Genomic DNA, 17,997 nt, shown 5'->3' on the forward strand with positions numbered 1-17,997 from the left:
TTCATGATTGTGTCCCACTTGTTGTTGATTCTTCACAAAAAAATACAGTTTTATATCTTTATGTTTGAAGCCTGAAATGTGGCAAAAGGTTGCAAAGTTCAAGGGGGGCGAATACCTTCGCAAGGCACTGTACATACAGATAGAACTCACAAGATAATGGGGGGGGGGGGGGAATAAGATGGAAATAAGAGTGGACACATCCAGCTTGACTGCAATGATTTATTTAATATAAACAAAATGAGAAGGAGTTTGACCATGGAGAATGGCAGGTCCCTTTTAATGTTCTGACAGCTCACTTGTTACACTTGCAAGACTCCTGGGGAGAGGAGAGAGAGGGAGAAGGAATGGGGGAGAGGGAGACAGAGAAGGAGAGAGACCAAAAGAGAGAGAGAGAGAGAGCAGGAGACAGAGAGGCAGTAGTCCACATGCGGACGGAGGAAAATGTTCAAGTATGGGAAAAAGTAATGTTCATTAGTATCAAATCTCTTGATCTTAAAAAGTACCCAGTTTTGATGTAAATTCTCCTGATGATATTCTCCAGACCAGTTATAATGCAATCTTATACAACATTAATAAATAAAAATTATATATATTTACAGTGGGGCAAAAAAGTATTTAGTCAGCCACCAATTGTGCATGTTCTCCCACTTAAAAAGATGAGAGAGGCCTGTAATTTTCATCATAGGTACACTTCAACTATGACAGACAAAATGAGAAAAAAATCCAGAAAATCACGTTGTAGGATTTTTAATGAATTTATTTGCAAATTATGGTGGAAAATAAGTATTTAGTCAATAACAAAAGTTTATCTCAATACTTTGTTATATACCCTTTGTTGGCAATGACAGAGGTCAAATGTTTTCTTCACATGGTCTTCACATGGTTTTCACACACTGTTGCTGGTATTTTGGCCCATTCCTCCATGCAGATCTCCTCGAGAGCAGTGATGTTTTGGGGCTGTTGCTGGGCAACATGGACTTTCAACTCCCTCCAAAGATTTTCTATGGGGTTGAGATCTGGAGACTGGCGAAGCCACTCCTTTGATGCCTGGGCGGTGTGTTTGGGATCATTGTCATGCTGAAAGACCCAGCCACGTTTCATCTTCAATGCCCTTTTTTAAATATATTTGTTTTACCTTTATTTAACTAGGCAAGTCAGTTGAGAACAAATTGTTATTTTCAATGATGGCCTAGGAACAGTGGGTTAAACAGGGGCAGAACAACAGATTTGTACCTTGTCAGCTCGGGGGTTTGAACTTGCAACCTTCCGGTTACTAGTCCAACTCTCAAACCACTAGGCTACCCTGCAGCCCCTTGCCGATGGAAGGAGGTTTTCACTAAAAATCTCATGATACATGGCCCCATTCATTCTTTCCTTTAAACGGATCAGTCGTCCTGGTCCCTTTGCAGAAAAACAGCCCCAAAGCATGATGTTTCCACATGGTGTTCTTTGGCTGCAACTCAGTGTCCTCCAAACACAATGAGTTGAGTTTTTACCAAAATGTTTGATTTTGGTTTCATCAGACCATATGACATTCTCCCAATCTTCTTCTGTATCATCCAAATGCTCTCTAGAAAACTTCAGACGGGCCTGGACATGTACTGGCTTAAGCAGGGGGACACGTCTGGCACTGCAGGATTTGAGTCCCCGGCGGCGTAGTGTGTTACTGATGGTAGGCTTTGTTACTTTGGTCCCAGCTCTCTGCACGTCATTCACTAGGTCCCCCCGTGTGGTTCTGGGATTTTTGCTCACCGTTCTTGTGATCATTTTGACACCACGGGGTGAGATCTTGCGCGGAGCCCCAGATTGAAGGAGATTATCAGTGGTCTTGTATGTCTTCCATTTCCTAATAATTGCTCCCACATTTGATTTCTTCAAACCAAGCTGCTTACCTATTGCAGATTCAGTCTTCTCAGCCTGGTGCAGGTCTCCAATTTTGTTTCTGGTGTCCTTTGACAGCTCTTTGGTCTTGGCCATAGTGGAGTTTGGAGTGTGACTGTTTGAGGTTGTGGACAGGTGTCTTTTATACTGATAACAAGTTCAAACAGGTGCCATTAATACAGGTAACGAGTGGAGGACAGAGGAGCCTCTTAAAGAAGAAGTTACAGGTCTGTGAGAGCCAGAAATCTTGCTTGTTTGTAGGTGACCAAATACTTATTTTCCACCATAATTTGCAAATAAATTCATTAAAAATCCTACAATGTGATTTTCTGGATTTTTTTCTCATTTTGTCTGTCATAGTTAAAGTGTACCTATAATGAAAATTACAGGCCACTCTCAACTTTTTAAGTGGGAGAACTTGCACAATTGGTGGCTGACTAAATACTTTTTTGCCCCACTGTATATATGTACTAGGGAGTCCAGATGCTTCCCTCCTGTCCTCTGTCTCAGTCTCCTTTTTTGACCATCTGACTCAGTCCCATCTGTATTGACGGGCTGCTTTTGCAAGGCCCCCGCATGCCCTAATGGGGAAATCGATGTTGTAGTCCTGGAAGTGCCACTTAGCATAGCCCATCTTCTTAAGTGGATTATGGGGCAGGTCACACTGTAGCGGGGCGCTGCTGGGTCCAGAGGAGCAGCAGTCCGTCTCATTGCCCTGATATGGGTCGTCACCAATGGGCTCTGACAGGCTCGAGGGGTCGATACAGTGGAAGGCCATTCACTTCATTAGGCCCACGCACATTGAACAATGGAGGAACTCCAGAGGCCGGGAGTATTAAGGAGAATACACATCAAACTCAAGACAAAGACTGTCTTTTTTTTTTTTTTTTTTTTTTTTTTTTACAATTCTGTACACCAAGGGTTCCCAAACTTTTTCACTCAGGCATGAGGGAACATCCTGCGCCCCACTTTCGCGTGCCCGCCACATCTCTTTCTATGGGTACAAGCACTGTCCACGACACTAACTGTTCACACCCATCTTGTTGGCAGAGAAGAACATTTTGCAGGTTTAAAGCTAATTCTCTTTCAATTCTATACATGTTGCCATGTCTAATGTGTATTCATGTGATAGTTGAGTGACTAAAACATTACAACAAAATCTATGGGCTAAAACACATAGCTAAAAATGTTATCTGACCATGGCTAGTTGATCTGGACATTTCTGACAAGTTTTAAATTGCTCTCTAAATAGCTCTCTGCCGACCCCTCAGTTTGGGAATCACTGCTGTACACAACAATTAAACCCGAATCCAATTGTTCGTATTCGCAATCAATGTGACTGCGGTAAATGGACACGATAGAAAGGAATTGTAAAATGGAGTTGATGCGACTATATGAGAGGCCATTTTGTGAGTGTTCTAAAGCTGTGACGGCGCAATGCAAAATGTCTGTCAGTGCCATTTGATGAGCGAACACGGTATCTGATCCCAGACAGCGACATGCCATGATGACGGGTTCCAATGCAAAGGCACAAGTCAACTGACCCCAGAGCAGCTGTTAAATAAACAAGGCCCTGGCTTGCCTGGCCACCTGAGTCCATTTATGCAAACTCAGCAGGAGAAGGGAAACGTGGGAGTGAGCCAAGAGAGCATTCGCCACCCAATTAATATTCCGCTCATGCCCCCCTGACTCAAAGAATAAATAAATATAAAGGGAAAAAAAGAAGAACTAAGACATTGAGTAAATAAAAGTGAAGGGAGGGAGGGGGCACTAATTAGCTGTTGGTTTTTGATGTGGCAGCCACCCGCACTGCCTATGAACCTTTCAATTAGCAGGGAAGATGTCTGCATCAGCTATTCTCTCAGCGCCCGTGTCTGTCTGCTACTTTTACTCAATCATGTCATAACCAGAGTCCATTTAACCAAGGAATCTCCGTTAAGTTGAGCAAATACAGAACGGCGGAGACTCTGGAGAGAGGAAGAAAAAAAACAGCCGATTCTCGTATTTCCTTTTTTAAAGAGAAGAGCGAGAAATTGTGTGAGGGAATAAAACTGATAGAAGCAATGGAGGAGAAAATGTGTGCTTCTTTTATAGCATGAGGTGATGACCCGATGGAGGGAGGAGGCAGGGAGGATGAGGGTGGATAATTGGAGGGAAACTAGAGAAAGGAGTGTGTATCGGTTCTGAAGAATGTGGCCCAGCGTCACCTCAGTACTATCAATATTTGTATTTGTATTTATCAGGGCCAGGAAACACTCCTGGCAGTAAAAAAACACCATACCAATAGCATGACCTGTGTGAATGTCAACATTACCACTTGTCATCTGTCACAAATCCCATTTCTGTGTGTGTGTCAGTGAAGTGCAGTCAGGGTAGGCAGTGGCTATCTATGCAAATTTTTTGTATTCTAATTTTTTTTCTCAATGATTCTGGTGGTTATTATGCAAACAAATTCCAAATGTGCTAAAACAGAACCAAAATCTCAGGAAAGGTGCCATGCCTTCCTTTCCATTCAAATTGTTGACCCTCAAGGCCATTAATGAAGAGGGTCAGCATAGACGTCGCTGCTTTGCCTAGCTTGAAGTAGCTTTATTCGTGGCATTGAGACGATTTCATATTTTGCACATCCGTATTGCCTTAACATGTGGTGTGGGTAAACCTGTGGTAAACTCTGCACATTTGGGCATGTCAACATAATTTGGTGCTCGCATCCCTTGAACTGAACGAAGCTAGATAGCTAGCAAAAACAACCTGACAAATGGACACTATACTGCACATCAAATCATTTCCCAAGTTGGAATAATGTTACATGCCGTTTGGAGGGTTCGAAGAGTGGAACGTCAACTACAAGGAAAGTTAAGACCAGACAGAGCCAGCATACAGGAACTCTACAAGACGTGATGTTATTAATGAAAGGCAACCACCATCTCCCTCACTGCTATCTGTTGGGCAGGCTAACAGTGACTACTGGACTGTCCACTTGTCTGAAACGTCATTACCAATTAATACTTTTTACCCACACTTTTACACGTCTTGGAAATGTACTTTTGCTTTGTGGACGTAATGGGAATGGGGCTTCTCCTGCCACTCAATGCAGGCCCTAATCTTGTCTTCTACCAAATGGATGCGACTAACTATGACAATTCTATGTGTGTGGCTGCATGGGGGCACACTCCTGCTGAAGGATTCTGCACCCCGACCGGCTGGATGTACAGTAGCTGCCTACCTGTGTGCTGCGTGGGAGAACTGTGCTACCAGCTACTGTTTGTGTGTGTGACTTTTTGTGTCAGTGTGAAAATGGAACCAAAGGAGGCTTTGGGGATGCGTCTCCCACCTGTCCGTGGGGATGCGTCTCCCACCTGTCCGTGGGCCTGCTGGGTGCCTGCAGAATAAAATTATGGACATGGGTCCAATGCTGTCACCGAGAGGTTTACCCTGACGGTCAGACAAATGAAATTCATTTACTAGTACAGTAGGCCTAAATGCATTTCACATTCAATTTGCAGGTTAGGCTACTGTTGAATGAACATGAGAATAGACAACATCCCTTTGATGCATTTGATTGATCAAGCTAGAATTTTTGGGGATGAGACACTATTTCTTTTTAATACACAAAAAAAGTATGTGGACACCTGCTTGTCGAACATCTCGTTCCAAAATCATGGGCATTAATATGGAGTTGGTCCCCACTTTGCTGCTAAAACAGCCTCCACTCTTCTGGGAAGGCTTTCCACTAGATGTTGGAACATTGCTGCAGGGACTTACATCCATTCAGCCACAAGAGCATTAGTGAGCTCGGGTACTGATCTTGGGGGATTAGGCCTGGCTTGCAGTCGGAGTTCCAATTAATTCCAAAGGTGTTCAATGGGATTGAGGTCAGGGCTCTGTGCAGGCCAGTCAAGTTCTTCTACACTGATCTAAACAAACCATTTCTGTATGGACCTCGCTTGCTGCACGGGGGCATTGCCATGCTGAAACAGGAAAGGGCCTTCCCCAAACTGTTGCCACAACGTTGAAAGCACAGAATTGTCTAGAATGTCATTGTATGCTGTAGCGTTAATATTTCCCTTCACTGGAACTAAGGGCGTAGCCTGACCATGAAAAACAGCCCCAGACCATGAGTCCTCCTCCACCAAACCTTAAAGTTGGCACTATGCATTCAGGCAGGTCGCGTTCTTCTGGCATCGGTCAATCCCAGATTGGTCCGTCGGACTGCCAGATGGTGAAGTGGGATTCATCACTCCAGAGAGTCCACTGGCGTTGAAAGTCACTGAGCTCTTCAGTAAGGCCATTCTACTGCCAGACTGTTTGTCTATGGAGATTGCATGGCTGTGTGCTAATTGGTATTTCCATTTGGTGAAGTTTTTTGTCAATTTTGGTTAATAGCCTATGTCACTCTGGTTGTTGGAGCGATCTGCTGATTGGTGAACTTGGGCTTCATCAAAGTTTATTTGTGAGTAAATCAGGCTTTGATAATAGCCCATGCCTTCCCAGCCACTGACCTCACCGCACGTCACCGGTGTGTTTGTGTGCGTATTTGTGTGTGTGTGTGTGTGTTTAGCAGTTTCTGGAGTTTATTAGGAAGGTATCGAAAACAGCGTAGCTTTGGTAGGCCCAAACACGCAGGTGGCTTGTTGCTCGACACTTTCCCTGTTTGTTTTCGCTTCATTTGCCAGCCCCTCAGACAGTCAGGCTGCTGTTGAAGGATGTGACAACGCATTAGTCCAAATAAACCCTCCCGACATAAAGAAAGATTGAGCAGTAGGGAGCTCAGAAAAGAGAGAAAGTGAGTGGAGAAGGTTTCTTAGCAGGATAGGTAGGGATAGATGGATAGATAGGACAAAAAGCCACTGATCAGCTTTTGATGAGCTCTTCTCCACCCACCCATCTCCTCTCTGTCGTTCTCTCTCGATATGTATTGGGTAGTGGATAGTGCATTGACTCTGCCGTGTGATATTTTCACCCATAATCCTGTTTAGTAAATGTGTATTCAATTAAAACCGGCCTGGGCCCCAAGGTGATGCACTACGCTCCCCCGCCACTTTGTCAGTGTCGACAAAGGAGCTGAGCCTGGGCCTACCCGAGTGTGAAATTAAACAGGTGATAGATACCCCCAGTACAGAACACTGTCATTTTTCATTACCCTAAATAAAAAGGGGGGGACGCTTACATTTTACCCTGTGACAAATGAATATGGTTTTTAAGTCAGGTCTAAATAAACAAATAAATTGTTAAATTGGCCGGAGTTGGAGGAGTATACCAGCACTGTAGACGAGAGAGTGGTGGGTAGGGATTGTACTGTAGGCAAGTGCCGAGGGGAAAGGTTGCAGTCGGTTCAATAGGTTGTGATAGGTCAATACATTGACTAGTCCAATGATATAATACGGTTGGTTCAATTTGATGCACAGGGTTTTAAAGACTTAATTTTTTTTAAAGAACAACATGCTTTTAAAGACGTATAAATTGGATACCAAAGAAAGTAGTTTTTCAATCAAGATTTTCCCAAAACATTGGAGGAAAATTCTAACCCTGTTCCTGTTCAAAATATTAAGCTACTACAGCTACCCCATTAAGAATGTCCTAGCTTTTAGCAGTGGGGGGTTGTGCGTCCGTTATCTACTGGAGGGGAAGAGGAATGGTGACAAGGCGTGGAACAAAAAGAAAACTGGACCCGTGTCCCCTGGGGGAGGTTTATCGATCGGACCCGATCCCATCTCTGAAAGCAATGTGATCTTTATGTCAAGAGACAATGCTAGTTTGATGGAGAGAGGGCAACATGGTGAGACAATAGGGATGGGAGGGGGAGAGACAGAGAAAATAAAATAAAACATGTTTCTTTTGTTACTGGCTGATGGCTTTCTGGGAACTCAAATGAGCAAGTGAGGGAGAAAAACAGGGGGTTGTATGCTACCAGAGAGGGAGAGAAAGTGAGAGAGATGGAAGTTGGAGAGACATTGCAATAGAGAGAACAAGTGAGAGAAACATGGAGGGGAAGAGAAAGAGGAGCTAGAGAGAGGAGAGAAGAAAGAGGAGATGGAGGAAAGAGAGGAGAGAGAGAAGAGAGAAAGATGAGAGAGAGGAGCGAGAGGGGAAAGAAGAGAAAGAGAGGAGAGAGTCATGAGAGAGAGAAGAGATAGAGTAGAGAAAGAGAGGAGAGAGTGAGGAGAGAGAAGAGAAAGAGTAGAGAAAGAGAGGAGAGAGAGAGGAGAAAGAGGAGCGAGAAGAAAGAGAGAGAGAGAGAGAGAGAGAGAGAGAGAGAGAGAGAGAGAGAGAGAGAGAGAGAGTGAGTCACCAGGCTTCACAAATAGATAAATGCCCTTGGGGCGCAATAGAGGAGAGCATCTTAGCCCACTGCCAGACAGCGATATGGGACACATAGTGAAAGCGTGTGAGTGTATGCGTGTGTATATACTGTTTACTACATGTGCAGTGTGTGCGTAAAATGATTATATAGGGCACAGTGTGTGTGTGTTTGAATGTGCGTGTGGTGTCCGAGCGTATGTGTATATAGTATGTGTGGAGTGTGTGCGTATAATGATGATACGGGGCACAGTGTGTGTGTGTGTGTGTGTGTGTGTGTGTGTGTGTGTGTGTGTGTGTGTGTGTGTGTGTGTATGTGTATGTGTATTAAATCTGCAGTGTGTTTTATATGTGCATTTCTTTATGGTCCACATACAAAAGGTTATTCGACTCAGTCAATGAGTTCAATTGAACAAAACCAGCCGGGCGTTAAGAGCTGGCAGACAGAGCTGGCAGACAGAGCTGGCAGATAGAACTGGCCGTATACAGTAGAGTAGACAACGACACAGTGAGAAAGGGAAAGAACAGACACTGTGATGGTAGAGGAAAATTATCATTCATGAATACTCTCACCCCTTTACCCCACCCTCTCTCGGTCCGTCTCTCAGTCTCTCTCTCTTTCGCTACCCCTCCCTCCATCTCTCTCTCTTCCCCCTCTCCATCTCTCCTCCACTCCCCACTTCTCCCTACCCCTCTCCATCGCTCTCATCATCTCGCCCTCTATCTCTCCTGCTGGCAGGTGAAACCTGCTCTGTTGTTCACCCGTCCTCAGACGATGACGACAGTCTCGGCGACGGTGACTTCGTCTGGCCACAAGGGACTATTGCTGACATCATCTGCATGACAACCGTACGGTGACAAAGATACCCAGAGAGAGAGAGAGCTGATTGTCAGGGAAGAGACTGGTATCGTGCCAGTAGGAGAGGAGAGCAGCTCCACAAAGGACTTGTGTAAACGAGGCTGCCACTTGTGAAGCAAATCATGATTAAAAATGCACTGTGTGCCTCGTGGTTGAGAGTTCCTCTGCCCTATCAGTGGTATCTAATTCCTACCTTCGTCGCAGCTGCCAGGCTTGGCCGCCTCAATCTTCTTTTTGAGGACGCAGGAGGCCACGCCCAGCTCGCAGGTGTTGTCGTAGGTGAAGCCGTCGCTGCCGCACACGGGCGAGAAGGCCTGGCCCTGGCATTGCGGGCACTCGCACTTGTTCTGGACGCAGCGGGCCCCCCAGGCACACACGGCGCTACCGCAGGTCTCTGCAAATGCACACACACAACAAACGGACGATCGCGCACGCATGCACACACACACACACACACACACACACACACACACACACACACACACACACACACACACACACACACACACACACACACACACACACACACACACAGGGTGTGTCAGCAACTATTGATTGGAATCTTGTAAAAGGAATATGCTTGATAAAATACAATAGTGAGACATTACTTTAAGACCTACTATTTGTACAACCACACTGTTGGTAGGCACACACACTTGGTGCTGGCATTACTCACTGCATTCTCCCTGGGCGAGCACGCGCAGGTCAAGCTGCTCGGTACAGGCACGCACGTGGAGCTCACACTCGCTGTCGTAGGTGGAGCCGTCGCTGCCGCACACCGGTTGGTGGGACTCCACACACTCCTGCGGGCACACACAGCGGCCAGACTGCCCATCGCAGATCGCCCCAAACGAACAGTTGGCACACGCCTCGTCTGGAGGGAGACAGGTAGGAGAGTGTTAGGAATGGAGAGAGTAAATAAGCCTGGGATGAGTAACGGGGAGAGAAAGAGTGTGTGTTTGAGTTGAGTGAGTGAGTGAGTGAGTGGGAGTGAGAGAGAGAGAGAGAGAGAGAGAGAGAGAGAGAGAGAGAGAGAGAGAGAGAGAGAGAGAGAGAGAAATAGCAAGGGAGGGCAGATAGAACTGATCCGAAGCCTTGTGTGGGTGTTGTGGCAAAATCCACAGCCGTGACGCCACCATGATGTCATGTGTTTACCTAACCCCCTTTGAAAGGCCGGTCATTTTGAGAGGGCCCCAAACCCAGATGGTGTGCAGACTTCACACAGCTGCAAGTTTCAGTAGGATGATCTGGACTGAGAATACTGTGAAGAATCCTCTATATTCAGTTGACTCTGATCATTTGCAAGTTTTCCATTCAGTGTTTTTTCCCTCTGCCTTGCATAGCCTAGTACCGACATGCTGTGGATATCAATGATTCGTGGCAGCCCGAGTGAATCACAGAGCCAGAGCAGAGATGCGAGGGGTGGGCAGCGCTCCTCGATTGCCAATTACACCTGGAGGATTGCATTAGCAGCGCATGGCCGCTATCACATTCAATTAGTGGCTAGGTAATAACAGCTGCTGATTTATTGCTAATGGCTAACGTAGAGAGCGGGCTACTCAGGCGGAAAAACTCCCCCTCCCCTCCCCTGTGTTATTAACTTGTGTATTACACCTTATTACACCTTAATAAAGTCAGGAAGTCAGCCAGCACCGCACAGGCACTCGCTGTGGACAGCCCAGCCTGGGGGCCTGATTAAAAGCAGGCGGTATTAACAGAAAAATATATGTAGCCGAGGTGGCAGGTGGCGGGGATGGGGAATGCATCACCGTGACAATGACGGTGTTTCGAACCCGGGGGATATAAATCACAGTGAGTGTCGTCCTTTATCAGCGCCCGTGTCCCGATAAAGGCCTTCTTTATTTCCCTCCTCTGGCTCTGTCTCGCTCGCCCTGTTCCAGCCAGTGCCGCCAGTCGTTGGCGGCGGCTAATCGGGACACATCTAGCTATCGGCCCCAACTGGGCTGCCTTACTGGCTGTAAACACAGGGCCAGGACAGCTAGCACTAAGGCGCTAACGGCGCTAACAAGGTGGGGGGACTTGTCTGACCGGGGAGGGGAGTTGACGGTGATGGGGGAGGTGGAAGAAATTGGCCTTGAGGAGAGGGCCATTCCGAGTGATGGATACCGAGAGACGGTGGGGAAAAGAAAAGCTAAAGAGCAGTTCCGGCCTCAGAACGCTACACACACTCTCGGAGGAGTAGTATTAGTCAGAGACTGGAGCTACGACAAGGGAGAGAAGGAGGAGTTTTAACATCATGTTTTAACATGATGAGAAAGAGAGACAGTTGTTTCGTGAAAGGCTCTGAGAATGTCCCAGACTATAAAAACACTCCCCAGCCGACCCCACCGTGCCTGCTCCATAACTATTCCTCCGTTCCTCCTCGCCGTCTCTCCTCCCTTTCTTATTTACCCCTCTCTCCCCTATCTTTCCGCTCCTCTGCTCTCTCTCGCTACCTTTTTGAAGCAACTGTGCAAAACTCGTAATGTTTATTTCTGTTCTAAATGACTTCTCGTCTCTTGTCTCATCTATTCTGAGGTAAATATATATGAAATTCCTTACGGAGCGATTGATATCGTTCTGTGGTCTATTATCCATGCGTGTCTCTGCTTCTTCCAGCCTGCCAGACACACAAGGTCACCCAACACTCAAACATTGAGAGGAGAAAATACATCAGAATAATAAAAAATGTCACTCATCTCACTATCGGACCGCACCTGAGCCATAAAGATAACCATTTCCACTAGCGCCATTTTTCAATCCCCCCGAGGGGAAGAAAATCTAATTATGACAGTGCACATAGGCCTTGCGAAACGGTGGCCCCACTCACACACGCACACACCAGTTGTCTCTGCATGCAAACGCACGAGGGACAAAAGGAAACACACAAACTTCCCAGCCTCTATCGACACATACACCACACAGTGTATGCCAGTGATATGAATTGTACCAGGATAATTAACAGAGATAATAGTGAAGGTGGAGGGAGGTGAGGTGACTCAGTGGAGTTTGAAGAGGCCTGTGTAAAGCAGTGCAAACAGCCCAGAATAAACCAACCCACATCACCATCATCATTCCTCCGCCGGGCCTTGCCTAGCACTGCCTGTCTGTCGCTTTTATTGCCCTGTTCCGTTGACTTCTGCCTCTGTGGAGACTTGCTGTCATCCATAGTGCTGTATCAGACACACACACACACACACACACACACACACACACACACACACACACACACACACACACACACACACACACACACACACACACACACACACACACAGCAGGGCCCGCTACCTCGCTCTGCCTGCGACCAGCTCGCCTTTTTAAATAAAGACTATTCATTACGCCCCTGCGGCGCCACGGTGAGAACTGTCTACCTAACGCCGCACGCACGCACGCCGTCTCCAAATTGAGTTTGCTCGCCCGGCTCAAACATTCCTTTTGCTCCATTTCCCATTGGAATACATCTTTATGCGCAGAGATTTCAACTTGGGAATGGAAAGAGGAAATACTAGAGTGGAGTCACATCAGCCCCCAAGCCAACAAAACTGCAGTGGATTAAACGTTAAACTTCAGTTGAAACAATAGGGCAGGCATCATCAACTAGATTCCAATAGGGCAGGCATCATCAACTAGATACCAATAGGGCAGGCATCATCAACTAGATTCCAATAGGGCAGGCATCATCAACTAGATTCCAATGGGCAGGCATCATCAACTAGATTCCAATAGGGCAGGCATCATCAACTAGATTCCAATAGGGCAGGCATCATCAACTAGATTCCAATAGGGCAGGCATCGTCAACTAGATTCCAATAGGGCAGGCATCGTCAACTAGATTCCAATAGGGCAGGCATCATCAACTAGATTCCAATAGGGCAGGCATCATCAACTAGATTCCAATAGGGCAGGCATCATCAACTTAGATTCCAATAGGGCAGGCATCATCAACTAGATTCCAATAGGGCAGGCATCATCAACTAGATTCCAATAGGGCAGGCATGATCAACTAGATTCCAATAGGGCAGGCATCATCAACTAGATTCCAATAGGGCAGGCATCATCAACTAGATTCCGCTGCGGGACGATTCGTTCTTGAGCGGATGGTCGGGGGGCCGGAACAGAATTACATATCATTTGTAGACCGCAAGAAACCCAAACAGATATGTTTAAAATATAATCATTTAAAACCTTGCTTACATTTGAATAAGATCACATATATTTTACATTTTAATTTTTTTACTTCAGTTTATTTTAGTAAATACTTTCTTAACACTGATTTTTCTTAAAGCTGCATTGTTGGTTAAGGGCTTGTAAGTGAAGAATTTCATTGTAAAGGTCTAAACCTGTTGTATTCGGCGCATGTGACAAATACAATTTGATTTGATTTTGATTTGATATATCTCTCTGTTGTGCGTGGGAATACTTTGGAACAGATTTTTCCAAAACTTAAATCACTTGGAGATGATTTGCTGGTGTTTTTAAAGTATTTTATGTGCAATAATAACAATATATACAGTGCCTTCCGAAAGTGTTCAAACCCTTGAATTTCTTCCACATTTTTGTTGTGTTACAGCCTGAATTTAAAATAAATTCAATTTATTTTAAAAAAATGTACTGGCACAATACCACATAATGTCAAAGTGGACTAACGTTTTTTTTTGTTTACAAATGAATTACACATTAAAAGCTGAAATATCTTGAGTCAATAAGAATTCATCCCCTTTGTTATGGAAAGCCTAAATAAGTTCAGGAGTACAAATTTGTACCCCACACATACAATTATCTGTAAGGTCCCTCAGTCGATCAGGTAATTTCAAACACAGATCAACCACAAAGTACAGGAAGGTAAAGAAGGGCACCTATTGGTGGATGGGTAAAAATAAAAAAGCAGACATTGAATATCCCTTTGAGCAGGTGAAGTTATTAATTACACTTTGGATGGTGTATCAATACACCCAGTCACTACAAAGATACAGGCGTCCTTCCAAACTCAGTTGCCGGAGAGGAAGGAAACTGCTCAGGGATTTCACCATGAGGCCAGTGGTGACGTTAAAAGAACAGTTACAGAGTTTAATGGCTGCGATTGGAGAAAACTGAGGATGGATTAACAACATTGTAGTTACTCCACAATACTAACCAAATTGACAGAGCAAAAATAAGGAAGCCTGTACAGAACACAAATATTCCAAAATATTATCCTGTTTGGCAGAGCTTGAAGAATAAAAATTATATATAGGTAAATGATGCACAATCCAGGTGTGTAAAGCTCTTAGAGAGTTACCCAGAAAGACTCACAGCTGTAATCGTTGCCAAAGGTACTTCTACAAAGTATTGACTTGGGGTGTGATTACTTATTTAAATGAGATATTTATGCATTTCATTTTCAATACATTTCACTTTGTCATTATGGGGTATTGTGTGTAGATTGGTAAAATATATAATCCATTTCGAATTCACCATGTAACACAACAAAATGTAGAATACGTCAAGGGGTATGAATACTTTCTGAAGGCACAGTATATTACATTTTTTTTCTCAGAAAACTTGGAGGGGGACCAAATAGAATCACCCGTGGGCTGCCAGTTGGGAAACCCTGCAACGGGGTAGAGCTAGCCGAAAGCTAGTGCAAAGGTGCTAAGGCAAATCTCTCGCTGTCTGCTGGTGGTAGCAAAGGCCAACAGTAAAGCTGGCTAACAGTGTTTACTGTATTAGCCGTCTTGGATAATAGCTGCTAAATGGCTTCAGGCATCTCTATCACTCTACATTATTAGATCAGTATATCTATATTACATCTACAAACTGTAAAAAAACAAAAAAAAACAAAAGGCTAGCAGGCAATATGGAACTGTGTAAAGTAGCCTATGCGAGAAGAGCTCATTTAAATATTTATTTTCCTTTCTTCATGTCTGCTTTGTGCTTAGTTAGTCTACAGAAAACATGGTACATACATGTTATTTGTTATACAGATACAGGCCTAAGGTGTAGCCTACATTTACAGTAGCAGAAAATCTAATTCAAACTCTGACTAAAACTACCATGCGTCAACTGTGGCTGAGGACTGAGAGCACGGAAAGGACACAGAACGGAAGGCACAGGAGCAAATGGTTTGTTGGTAAAACGGAAATGTTAATCATCGTCATCATCAATTACTCTTCTATGGGAAAACGGGGGCAGGTTAGCGTTGTTTGTCATGAATCTTGTTGTGGACGCAGCTCTGCAGAATGGCCACTGCCTGGGACACCCACAAAATCATCAAATCTGATTTTAAACCATAAACTTAACCTTGATTGATCTTATTTTGACGAATACTCCAGATAAATGGGGTGGCAGGTAGCTTGGCGGTTAAGAACGTTGTGCCAGTACGCGAATGGTCGCTGGTTTGAGGCCCCGAGCTGACTTGGTGAAAAATCTGTTGATATGCCCTTAATCAAGGCACATAACCCTAATTGCTCCTTTAAGTCGCTCCGGATAAGAGCGTCTGCTAAATGACTAAAATGTAATCATAAACTGGGTGGTTTGAATGCTGATTGGCTGAAAGCTGTGATATATCAGACTGTATACCATGGGTATGATAAAACATGTATTTTTACTGTTCTAAATGCATTTATAACAAGTTTCTAATAGAAATAAGGCACCTTGGGGGGAGGGGGGGTGGTATGCATAAGAACAGCCCTTAGCCGTGGAATATTGGCCATATACCACAACCCCTCAGGCCTTATTGCTTAAATATGTTGATAGCAGCGTTTTCCACTGGATTTTAGTGACCACTGCCCAGTTGTCTGTGTCAGAGATGTGAGAGTGCATAAATCTAGTGACCTTGAACCTGATTTTGTCACGCCCTGATCTGTTTCACCCCCCTCCAGGTGTCACCCATCTTCCCCAGTATCCCCTCTGTATTTATACCTGTGGTTTCTGTCTGTCTGTTGCCAGTTCGTGTTGTTTGTTCAAGTCAACCAGCGTTTTGTCTCAGCTCCTGCTTTTCCCCAGTCTCTCTTGTTCTCGTCCTCCTGGTTTTGACCCTTGCCTGTCCTGACTCTGAGCCCGCCTGCCGTCCTGTGCCTTTGCCCCTACTCTAGATTACCGACCTCTGCTTGACCTGACCCTGGGCCTGCCTGCCATCCTGTACCTTGGCCCCATTACTCTTGATTATCGACCCCTGCCTGCCTTGACCTGTCGTTTACCCGTCCCGGTTGTTACTCAAACATTGTTACTTCAACACAGTCTGCACTTGGGTCTTACCTGAAACCTGATAGATTTAGCTTTAAGCTTTTTTGTAAATGTCTTAAGCAATATTGCAAATAATTATGCCCCCTTCAAAACTCAGAGTTAAAGGTAGATCGAATGCCTGATTCACTACTGAATTTCCAAATCATTTGTAAGAGAAATGTTGCCTGGATCAAGGCCAGGAACACAGGCTTAGGCACAGATTGGCAATCTTTTAAGCAACTGAGGAATCAATGTATCAAACTAATCAGAAAGGTTAAATCTGATTATTATGTAATCAATCTTTCTGAATGTAAGAGGAATTCTTTTCACTATTTATATAAATGCTATTGGTCTATGGTTTCAAAAATGTACATTTCATTCTATATGTGGATCATACTATTATGTACGCAATTGAAAAAAAGGCTACAGGCCGATTTTGTAGCTTTACAGGAAGCCCTTACTGGGTTTGGCCGGTGTAGGCCGTCATTGTCTATAAGCATTTCTTCTTAACTGAATTGCCTTGTTAAATAAAGGTTCAATAAATCAAATCAATTTCAAAAACTTGTGCTTAATACGAGAAAAACTAAATACGTCCTTTTTCAAGTTCTCATTAGATTGTTCCAGATGGATCTTCATCTTCACTATTACATCTTCACTCATCTGATGGTTCTACAATTGAACAAGTCCCTGCATACAAATACCTTGGTATTTGGATTGACAATGATTTACTGTTTAAAAAGCATACAAATGCATTTGTTAAGAAGCTACGATTTAAAGTGGCTTTTTTTGATAGAAACAGATTGTGCCTCTCTCGAGTCAGCAGGAAGCAGATTGTGCAGTCAACATTCCTACCTGTTTTTGATTATGGTGATACTATTTTATCAAAGTGCAGCTTCCACTACTCTAAAACCCCTGGATGCTGTTTATTATGGCGCCCTTCGTTTTATCACAGGAGACAGTTTTATTACTGTTCGCTGCATTCTTTACCAAACGGTTGGCTGGATCTCTTTAAAATCATGTAGATCATATCAGCACGCTCTTTTTGTTTACAAAGCTCTATAAGATTCAGACTTACCCAACATCACTGTTAAGATTTAAAATGACAAGTTGTCAAACCCGTTCACAGGGTTGGTTAACTATGGTGACTCCTTTGGTGTTTACGGTGTTACGTAAATCGGCCTTTCATTTCCTACATTTGGAATCATCACCAAAAGGCGTCTCGATTGGATGCTTTGATTTTCATAACGAAGAACGTGTTTGTATTTTAAGGTATATTTCATGTGTATATTGTCTATATTTATGCCTATCTATACTATACTTAGTCTCAATATGACTTCCCTGTTGAAATAAAGGTAAACAAATAAACCTTAACCACACTAACCCTACTGCCTAACCCGAAACTTATATTAATTTAAGTGGCATCTTCAAGTGGATTAACTTTCGGGAAGAAAAAGAAAACAGGCAATGAAATGGGTGCCTGTGGAAGCCGAAATATTATTTATCCGAGTCCTCGAGAGCAGACAAAAACTCAGTAACCAATTATACAAGAGGAGCATAGCCTTTCACCCTCTCATTGGAAGTGCATCTTCAATTAGAAAGGTCAAAAATAGGGAAACTGCAGGCTTGTGCCGGGCTAGAGGAGTGCTGAGAGGACGGGGAGGATTCGAGGGGATGAGGATAAGAGTGAAGGAGGAGAGGGGAATGACATACTCAGAGTACAGTGGAGTTACAGTATGTGCTTGAGTTGGTTC

The 17,997-nt window shown here is 44.3% G+C and overlaps 1 protein-coding gene across 2 annotated transcripts in view; it reads right to left on the minus strand.

The window, feature by feature from the left end:
- Positions 1-17,997, minus strand: part of LOC135504500 (agrin-like) — a 280,244-nt gene that overhangs the window by 52,973 nt on the left and 209,274 nt on the right. For both annotated transcript variants that reach the window (XM_064923146.1, XM_064923147.1), the window contains 2 exons: positions 9,717-9,914; positions 9,234-9,434 (listed from right to left, as the gene is read on the minus strand). In XM_064923146.1, the coding sequence (XP_064779218.1) occupies positions 9,234-9,434; positions 9,717-9,914 (399 nt within the window). The remainder of the gene's footprint in view (positions 1-9,233; positions 9,435-9,716; positions 9,915-17,997) is intronic.

The sequence above is a fragment of the Oncorhynchus masou genome, chromosome 18, assembly GCF_036934945.1.
Source record: "Oncorhynchus masou masou isolate Uvic2021 chromosome 18, UVic_Omas_1.1, whole genome shotgun sequence".
In the NCBI taxonomy this organism is placed as follows: Eukaryota; Metazoa; Chordata; class Actinopteri; order Salmoniformes; family Salmonidae; genus Oncorhynchus; species Oncorhynchus masou.